The 10581-nt window shown below is 32.1% G+C and overlaps 2 protein-coding genes across 2 annotated transcripts; one reads left to right on the top strand and one right to left on the bottom strand.

Moving 5' to 3' along the window:
* The first annotated feature begins 201 nt into the window (after positions 1 to 201).
* On the top strand, positions 202 to 2465 carry LOC120082205 (small multi-drug export protein). The gene is made up of 2 exons (XM_039037481.2): positions 202 to 1217; positions 1803 to 2465. The coding sequence occupies exons 1-2, from the start codon at positions 685 to 687 to the stop codon at positions 2209 to 2211; spliced, it is 942 nt and encodes a 313-aa protein (XP_038893409.1). The 5' UTR covers positions 202 to 684; the 3' UTR covers positions 2212 to 2465.
* A 3290-nt stretch (positions 2466 to 5755) lies between these two features.
* On the bottom strand, positions 5756 to 7692 carry ATHB54 (Homeobox-leucine zipper protein family). The gene is made up of 2 exons (XM_039036804.2): positions 6959 to 7692; positions 5756 to 6233 (listed from the first exon to the last, which is right to left on the bottom strand). Exons 1-2 carry the CDS (start codon positions 7334 to 7336, stop codon positions 5847 to 5849), a joined length of 765 nt encoding a protein of 254 aa, XP_038892732.1. The 5' UTR covers positions 7337 to 7692; the 3' UTR covers positions 5756 to 5846.
* Between the last annotated feature and the right edge of the window lie 2889 nt (positions 7693 to 10581).

Here is a 10581-nt window from a genome sequence, read left to right as displayed (position 1 = left end):
TTCTGTTTTAGCTCCAAAGTAAAACAAAAGTATCTTCAAAACCAATTTATATAAGTATAACTGTGTGTGTCATCGAAGATGGTATTTGTTATAGTTGTTATTGAAAATGGTTGTCAAGTTTGACTTGAGAAGGTGATCACTAAAGTGCATTAGGATGAGTTGGCTAAAATAACCATGTCATTCATCAACCTTTAAAGTTTGGATCAAATATTCAGTTTAATTTTTACCGAGTCAACCTAATTCGTAATGGTGAGCCGAACTAACCGTCCGTAACCTAAGATGTCAGTAGTTTGATTATTGTTAAAGAATCACATCAAGTTCTTGTTTCTCTTCCGAACTTTCTTATCCAAGCCAAACAAAACCTCGATAAATCCCCACTCTTGTTGCTTATGTCGCTTCTTCCCACTCCTCACTCTACCAAATTCATACTCTTCATTGCCTAAAATCAGCAATGCCCTTTCAGATTCATACCAATTTGTAAGGACTCGAGAACTCCGCTCGAACCCCTATGATTGACATTGGAGAAATCTCCTCTAAACCCTATTCTACTATCATCCTCTGAATCAATTTCCAATGCCACAATCCCACTCCGTCGAAGTGACTCGGCTAAATCCCGCTGGAGCTGAAGAGGAATTTTCTTGAACCATTCAACCCCCACTCGTGTTCTTCACCTTCCGGTAACCGATGACTACTTCTTTACCATTCACTTCACCATTAATCTCCGTATTTTCGCCCAGAAAGACCCTTTTCTCGCTCAAGCTTAATCGGCCTTCCATTACTCAGAGTAAACAGTCTCTTCACTTGTCGAGTTCATGTGTAAATGTTCGCCATTTCAATTATTTTAAACATGTTTTCTCTACTTCTCGGATCTTTCGTACTGTCACTCGAAGTTCGTCAAATGGGTTTCTCGAAGATGACGAGATTCTCCCCTCTTTTGAGGAGAAGCCGGTTAAAGTTGTGCTGTTGGTTCTGTTTTGGGCATCTCTATCCCTTGCTTGGTTTGCTGCTTCTGGGGATGCCAAAGCTGCTGCTGATTCTATCAGAGCTTCGAATTTTGGCTTAAAGATCGCCAGCGCATTGCAGAGCTCAGGCTGGTCTCCTGAGGCTGTAGTATTTGCCCTTGCTACGCTTCCTGTAATTGAGCTCCGTGGGGCCATTCCTGTTGGTTACTGGTTGCATCTGAAGCCTGTAGCTCTAACCGTTCTATCCGTACTTGGGTGAGTTTTCAAAAATTAACTTCATTTTAGATTCTACACGTTCTCCCAATCTGATACTATCTTTTAAGATTAACGAATCTGCATTTGGTTTACTAAACACAATATTTCTCAACTGCCACTCCCTCTTGTGTTTCTGTAATTTTCATTTACATGGACATCAATGTTTTAAATTTAATACAAGGTGAAAGTTTCAGTTCAAATAAACAAGTAGTAATAGAATAGATTACTACAAGCTCATGCTTTATTGGTATTAAAACTGTATGTGGGCCTTTATGCTTTTCGAGGAATAGATGGTAAGTTCCATTGATGTGGAGATTTCAAACCTCAGTGTGTTCCCATGTAGACACAATCCACAATCCTCCTATGATTCAATGAAGGCCTAAATCTAGAAGTATAAGCCAAGTCCTTTAGACATTGATGGATGTTTGAAGTGAACTTTGAAATGGTTCATAAGGTTTTTGGACTAGTGAATGATGAATTTCTTTGGTCTCCTATCTTAATTTTAGTAACCACGAACTCTTCTGCATGAGTGGTTCTTAAAGTCTGATTAGATGAAATAAATAAATTGTGGGATTCAAACTGCAGGAACATGGTTCCTGTACCATTTATCATACTCTATTTGAGGAAATTTGCAACTTTCCTAGCGGGAAGGAATGCTTCTGCCTCTCAATTCCTCGATATGTTATTCAAGAGGGCCAAAGAGAAAGCTGCACCTGTTGAAGAGTTTCAGTGGCTTGGTCTAATGCTATTTGTGGCCGTACCTTTCCCTGGAACAGGAGCTTGGACTGGTGCCATAATAGCTTCCATCTTAGATATGCCATTCTGGTCAGGTGTCTCTGCAAATTTCTTTGGTGTTGTAGTGGCAGGGCTTCTGGTCAATTTGTTGGTGAATCTTGGTCTGAAGGAGGCCATTGTCACTGGAGTTATTCTTTTCATTATATCAACTTTCATGTGGAGCATTCTTCGACTGATAAGAAAAGCTTTCAGAAAATGAATTAATAGAAAAGGTTACGTATTTCTACGTCTAGTGACAATGAACCAGGTCGTGTCTGATCTTAGTCTGAATATCTTGACTTAAGACTTGTTACTTGTTAGTTTAAGTTGCAACTCTGATCAATTGATTACTCACTGTTTAAACGTGTGGAGATGATTAACTGTAGATAAGTTTGTCTTGTGAACATGTTCAGAAGAGAAACCATCCGCAAACAACTTTCATTTTTCATACTGAGCTGAGAAATGTTGTGTAAATGCTGGTGTTATAATTGTTATTTGCATGTGTAGAATTGTGAATCTTGTTCTTAAGATGTCAGTAGGAGCAAAATATAGTTGAGCTTCAAAGATTGCAAAATCATACTAGAATATTGTGGTCTGGTTTGATTTGCCAACAAGCACAGACATTTCTTTAGTTGGGGAACAAAAGTGGCAAGAAACTGAACCACCCAACACCATGGATTTGCCTTAAACTGCAATAATATATGATTGTTGACTACTTCTGTAATGATTGATGTGGGTTCACCAATCCAAGCATATTTCAATGGTTGATATGGGCTCACGAGTTGGCTCTTTGGCGTCTGTACTATGTGGCTCTGATCTTATTCTTGGGCTTGTCTTCCATTTTGTTGCATGTGTTTTTTGCTGCTGCATATCATGGGATTGCTTGTACTGCTCCAAAATGAAAGATACTGTGTCAATTTGGTTTGTATTCTCATTGCCTTAGGATATCTTCCACTATTTTGAGTTGTTCCCAGTTTTTGTTTTTGTACTTAGAGATAATAAAGGTTGGGTTTTTTTTTTTTTTGGCCTGTACAGATATGGTGCTTTGTTCTCCAAACTAAAATTTCATAGAGCTGTTTGTGACACCAACTAAAAGTTGGTGGAGTGAGTTATTATATAGCCCACTCTATGTTTAGGGCAACAAATATAATAGTGGTGTGTATAACTATTTATAATCGACAATTAAGTATAGTAAATACTATTTTAAAACTCTCTTTGCTACAGTATTTATTATTTGTCACTCATCCTCTATTTTTTTTTCTATGTTACAGTGTTTACTATTTTCTACCCAAGTAAAAATAATCTACACTCAAAATACAAACTATCATAACCTAAATTAAAATAGTCTATATCTTAAACACTAACTATTATAACCCACCGACTATTATAACTCAAATTATAATAACTACTGATTATAATAATCAATTCAATGCTTCAAACGACCCCATAGAATTTCCTTTTTGGTTTCACTGCCCTTTCTGATCAGTGTCAATCTTCTAAGTTGGGTATTGCTTTCTTCACAAATCCTCTTAAATATCTTGTTGCTCTCTTCTAATGTTGCATACATTTTTTGTTACCGGGTACTTTCGGTAGGTATTTTCATAATTTCCCTTTTCTTAGGAGATATTCGACACCAAGCCTCGAAGTTTTTATGATAAGGACTAGATATTTTTAGTGAAATTCTCCAAAACCTTAGGTTCAAATGCATCAATTCCCGTCTCTTGAAGTTAGCTTTTGTCTTTAGGACAGGCAAAAACTTTCTCAAGAATTAATGTGAGTCACTATAATCATGAAAACAGTGGTAGAATAGTTTAATCATATAGTTGAAGTTGTTATACGTTATTTTCTTCCTTCAAGTTGCTATAAATTATTTGGACTCTCATCGACACATGAATTCTTTAATACATTTAATAACACTCCTTCAATGATAATCGACCATTGATACTGATAATTTAAATGAATATGACAAAATTAAGGCTTTTAAAATAAAAGAGAAGACCACACAAACTTGAACATTTCATTTGATTAAAAAAACCTCCTAACTAATTTCAATGTTCTAAACATCAACCAACCTTCTTAAACAAAGTCAGCTAGGTAGATTAACTTTTTGTATTTTCTTTGAAATTACTCTCAGAAAATTACAGGACATTCAGTTTGATACACAAACCCCATCCTATTGCAAGAAAAATACAGGTTGCATTTATCTTTATACAACTCACCAAATTATTTAATCATAATTTGCTACGTGACAAATTTGTATTATTTTAAAAAAAAAACATTTTAATTAATCTTTATATGCATTTATTCACAAATTAAAAACCAAATCATAAAAAAGTTCGACAACATCATTACCAACTGATTGCGATGGACAAAACTACTAAATAACATGTGCCAAATTCTACCGCCTCCATTCCAACAGTAAAGATCTTCAAATCCCATCCTTGCCAGGTGTCTCCAATTACTCGCACGTGCACAATTTCTTAATCAAATAATAACTCAATTTCTTTAAACAAAACAAAATAAAATAAAATAAAAGCTTTCAGTCAATATGTTCCTGTTTCTTTAGCAGAAAAAACACCAATCTTTTAAAACCCCCCAAATGAATGGCTCAAGCAATTGTTACGTCACTGAAATGATCTCTACACGAATTTTAAGAACAAATTTCGGTAAGAGAAGGACGTGACCGAATATAGACCATAAGAGTCTGAGCTGCCATTGTCCACAAAAAGAGATTTTTTTTCCCTTAACCTTTTCTTTCATGGACGGTGATGGCTCCTTCAATCAGATTAAGGAACTGCTTTGGAAGTTCATTGCTGAGACAAAAAGGTTAATATCAAACTCAAACATATCAATAATGGAAGGTGGGAGCTGTCAGTGTCCATGAACAAGCAATGGGAGATGCCCCAAAAGTCATTTTGGCTTGTTCAAAAGCTTTTGACATCTGGGGCCATTCACAAATTAGACTTTTTACCTGCAAATTTTGACATTTTCACTTGCAACGTGATACATTAAGCTCATTAATTAGTGAAAACATTTCGTAAGGTCTTGGATGTATGATTGCATTTGAAATTCTGTGTATGATTGCTATTTTGTATTATGAATATTTCTCTCTAATAAAATTATTTGCTTCTGAACTATGGACTAGCTAACACGCCGTTAGTAAACCACGTAAATCTTTACGATGATTTTTAATGTTTACATTTTCTGTTTATTTTTTATTGTCGATTCTTAACATACCTTCACATGAAATAACATTGAAAAATCTGTTGAAATGCCTTGAAATCTAAGTTGTATTCGTATTTAAGTTACTCTTAAATCAACAATGAACCCAAAAAGGAAAGAAACCAATGAAAAATACTATAAAGGATAATACTAATTAGGAATAGATTCTAATTTACTTTAACACTTGCATTATTTACAATTTTAATCCGAAGATTAAGTGAAGTGCGCTATATAAACTCTTTAGTTATACTGTCACTTGTCACTTCTTATATGTGTAATTTTTGTATTGAAAATATAACCTGTTCATATATTTCATTCGAATCAGAAAGTTGGGTTCTTTAACTGTTTATCGATCTTGGGTTTTGCCAAAGTATTAACTTTTTTTCCCTTTTCATCTGCTTTTTGCAGTATGATATGCTTTGTGTAAATGTTTACTTTTTTCTTCTGTTTACTTGCAGAAGATTTTCTATGTTATTTCTTTGTCAAAAGGGATCTCTTTTGCTCGTTTTGAAGTGGAAAGAATTTAGAATAATCACTCAAAATGACAGTAAATGAAGTGATATTCATCACTTGCACTCATTTATTACTAATCATCAGTACACCAAAACATTTTACTGAGAATTATACTTCATATCAATAAGACCAGAAGCAGAGAGATTGATTTTCAACTGCATTACTAAGAATATTAAAGGAATCCATGAGCTCATTGGCAGAAAGTTCATCTTCTAGTTTCCCTAAGTAGCCTAATTCATCTTCTTCTTCTTGCAAGAAATTGCCTGACTTTGATTGGTTTTCCCTGGTGGGGCTCTCAGAATAAAAACCATCACTTTTGCTTGAACTTAGGCTACCTTCTTCCTGTCTGTATGACCCTAATTGCACCTTGTACAAAATTTCAGCCATTGTCTTTGTATTTGCTTTTCCAAGTTCTGTGACTGATGAATCCATGGCTTCAACTTCAACTGGTTCAAAAGAATTCTTCTTCTTCTCACTAGCAGCCCATTTATCTCTTAGTTGATCAACCTAGTAGAAAGCCATGTGAGTTTGAGATGACTTTTAATAAAAATGGTTTTAAGTGGAACACATTTTTTCGGAGTTGATCCCGCTAGTAGAAAACGTTGTAAAGTGAGATTGAGATGACTTTTGATAAAAGTGGTTTTATAATGTGATACATTTTCTCTGGGTTGATCCACATCTTAGAGAACGTCGTTAAAGTAAGTTTGAGATGACTTTTGATAAAAGTGGTTTTAAAATGGAACACATTTTCTCTAAGTTGATCCACCTAGTAGAAAACATCTTAAAGTGAGTTTGAGATGATTTTGATAAAAGTGCTTTCAAAATGGAACACATTTTCTCTAAGTTGATCCACTCAGTAGAAATCGTTTTGAAGTAAGTTTGAGATGACTTTTGATAAAAGTTGTCTTTGAGTAAAATACATCCTAATGTACTTTTAGTCGTATATTGTCGGGAGTGACAATGTTGAAATTCACTTCTTAATATACCTTTAATCGTTTAAAATCAATGATGATGGTATCAAAAACGCGAAAAGTGTAAAATAAAACATTAAGTTGATTTTGAATCATTAAAGTGAAATTTGGAAAATTTCAAAATCACTAATAAACCTACCTCTAAGTTTTGGAATGCAAACACAAAGTGGATAATGAATGAGAATGGGACTGAAACTAAACGACAATGAAGATAAAATCTAAACAGATCTGAAGTTTTAAATGCATAAACAGAGTCCATACCTCTGCTTTCAGTTCTTGATTCACCTTGAGAAGACTGTCAAAATCATTCTTAAGCTTATCATATTCAACACTCAAAGATTCATAATCACTCTCAATTCTTTTGGTTTTGGATCGAGCTCTTCGATTCTGAAACCAAACTGCAACTTGACGAGGCCGCAAACCAATCTCCTCAGCAATTTGAACTTTCCTCTCATGTTCAAGCTTGATCTCATCATTAAAATTCTTCTCAAGCAACCGAACTTGATCCACTGTGAGCCTTCTTTTCTTTCCACCTTGGTTTCCTTCTCCTTTCATGGAAGAGCAAAAATCAGACACCAAAAAACAGGGGAGAGAAGAAGCTTCAGCTTTTGGTAGAAAATGGGTTGTTTCAGAATCCATAATTGGGAAACGGGTACATTTGGGATTCTGAAATGAGGCTAAAAAGTCCAAGCTTTTAGCTTTTTTTTGGTTGAACAAGTGAGAAAAATGGAGGTCTGAAATGAAGGAATGTGTGTGGATTGGTATGATAATGTGGAAAGTTTTAGGGATGGAGAGAGAGAGATCACACTCATCAACTCATGCAAATTATATAAACAAGTGTTGCAAAAACATAAGGACAAAGATGGAGGAAAAAGCTAAGTTGCAGAAGTTTGGTGAGTTGGCTTGCTTATAGACATAGACGGGCAGAGAGAAGAGGAGAGAGATATTTGAATTTTTGCTGTCTACAAGAAAACAATGCCCCTCGTGTTAAAATTACACCAAAAGAATGCGAGAAAAATTATATAAGATTCAAATTAGGTTAAATTACAAAAGTAACCTAAAAAAATATACATATAAGTTTCAATATTATCTTTTCAACTTCTATTAACTATTCAAAATTATCATTGTAGTATGGATTTTTTAAATACTTCTTACAAAAACTGACACCTGATCGGTGTGGTAGTGATCTAGGATGAAAATTTGGATCGCCATATTATTTTAGATCATTATCACATCATTTCATGTTTTGGTTTATATCTAAAATTATAAAGAATTTCTATTTTAAGTATAGTTTTGAAACATTTATAAAAATTTTTGGGTAATATTGCAACTTTTAAGGCATAAAGGTATTTTTGAAAAACAAGAGTCAATGTTTAGGGAAATTTTCTATAATTTAGCCTTCAAATTACGAGTTTATCCCATTTCTTTTTAAGTATGTCGTTGATGAGACTTTTAGATTATGTCTAATATAATAGATACCTAAACTTTAAAAGATTTATATATGTATTTTTTTAAAAAAAATCATTTTTAAACCTATTACATATGTGAGACTTAGAAAATGTAGAATAAGTTAAGACTACATTAGATACAAAATTTAAATTATAGACAACTTCGAAAATTTGGAATTAAAATATTGAACACTTTAAAGTTCAAAACCTATTAAATAAAATTTAAATACATGTAATGGATTCTTTAACATTTAAATAAAGACAACTTCAAAAATTCAAGGACCAAACTTTTTTAATAGACATTTCTACAATTTCTACAATCGTATTATATTTTTCAGATACCAGATTCTTGTCCTTATCAAGTTGACATAGAGTATAAGTTGTATTCTCACAACAATATTAAATCATTGTAACTTAAAGTCTAGAACATACTTGAAAATCTTAAATCTTAAATTTTAAGATGAAATCCATCTAACTATCAAAATCTAGAGATTAAATTCGTAATTTAACCTCCATTTTTTTTTCTTTAAGAGTGCTTTGGCTATTTATACTATCCCTACACTTCAATCATATGATTTTGATATCTTATCATGAATGCTGGCCTTGGTCCCTCCCATTGACATTAAGTGGCAGTTCATTAATAATATATGAACTGTTAAAGCAGCAATCACAAAACAATGGGCCCAAAGGCTATCTTTTACTTGCTCCCAAGAATGGACTGCATTACATGATGTCTAAAAACTTGATGGATGGAGCCAAATTATATAGCACAAGGGCCACCTAATTTTTAAAAAAGTATTTTTCAATGGCTTTATAGAACAGAGCCAATCTCTTTTACAAGAGTCTAGAAATTTGTTGCAAAAAATTTGATTTACACTGTGGAAGCGAAAAAAAGACTGTGACTTTGTGTTATACCATCCCACTGCCTTTGATTTTAAATCACTAAAGATTGTGGAATATTGGCTAACTTTATGTTAACATCAAAAGAAAAGGAAAAAGAAAAGCAAAACAACTACTTTCCATATTACTTTTGCTTTTTCTTCTTGACCGATCTTGATTGAGTGCGAAACAACTATCACCAAAATGTATAAACTTGCTTCTTCTATTAAAGACTACTTTTTTTTTCTCTCTTCTTCATAGAGTTTAGTATGTTAATTATGTTAGAAATTAGAATTATAGAGCCTAATTCAACAATAGATACAAAATTATAATAAGTTTTTTTAGTGTAAAATTGTAGTATAAAAGTTGGAGAAATTTAGGACCGGTTTTGGTAAACAATCTAGATTATGTTTTATGTATTCATCCATCTGAATTTTTCTTTTGAAAATTTTTTAAAAAAAATTTTGTGATCTAATTAAATAATGCACATTATGAAAAACAACATTTTTATATTTTCAATATATCTCGATTTTGAATTTAAAATTTTAAAACATAGAATTATATTTAAAAAGATTAAGTATAGTATTTTATTTAATAAACTCAACTGATTTTTGTTAAATTAAAATATGTATTATAAATTAGGCTAATTGTTTTAAATGAACATAAGTCTCGGAAATATTTTCAAATATACCAAAACGTCAATTTCTATCAATGAAAAATTTGCCTAGCACAGATTGATAATAACATTTTATTATATTTATAAATAAGTTGAATCATTTTTCTAGATTTCAAAACAACCATATAAATTATATAATATTACAAAGTAATTAGTAATTATACAAAAACCTTAATATAAAGTATATTCATTATTTAATTAACAAGTTTGTATTAACCTTAGTGGTAATTGCAACTAGTCTCATGATTATAATATAGTATAAAAAATAATTATTTAAATTGAAATCTAACCTTTATATCTACTACCAAACACGTGTCTAAAGAAATAGACTTTGTTTTCATTCAATTTCTTATTTCAAATTTATGTTTTCAAGTTGCCTATCAAACAAATTCTTAAACCCCGTTTAGAAATTGTTTAGTTTTTTAAAATCTAGCTTAAAACTACTACTTTAACCTATAAATTTCTTTGTTTTATTATTCACTTTCCACTAATGTTTTCACAAACCAGACCAAAATTTGAAAACTAAGAAAACGTAGGCTTCGTTTGATAACCATTTTGTTTTTTATTTTTGGTTTTTGAAAATGAAGTTTATTTCCTCTTCATTTCTTATAATAATTTGTATATTTCTTAAGTACAATAGTTGAGTTCATAGCCAAATTCCAAAAACAATTGTTTTAGTTTTCAAAATTTGGCTTGATCTTTTAAACCATTTGAGAAAAAGGAATAACAAATGAAGATATTTAGAGGTGGAAGTAATGTTTATAGACATAATTTTCAAAAACAAAAAGTCAAAACTAATGCCTCGTTTGGTAACTATTTGGTTTTTTATTTTTGTTTTTGAAAATTAAGCATATTTCATTCACGTTTCTTACAATGATTTG

This window comes from Benincasa hispida, chromosome 7 (assembly GCF_027475165.1).
Source record: "Benincasa hispida cultivar pf3 chromosome 7, pf3_genome.v1.1, whole genome shotgun sequence".
NCBI classification, from domain to species: domain Eukaryota; kingdom Viridiplantae; phylum Streptophyta; class Magnoliopsida; order Cucurbitales; family Cucurbitaceae; genus Benincasa; species Benincasa hispida.
Note: the sequence above shows the minus strand (reverse complement) of the source record. Positions and strands in the feature narration are given on the sequence as shown.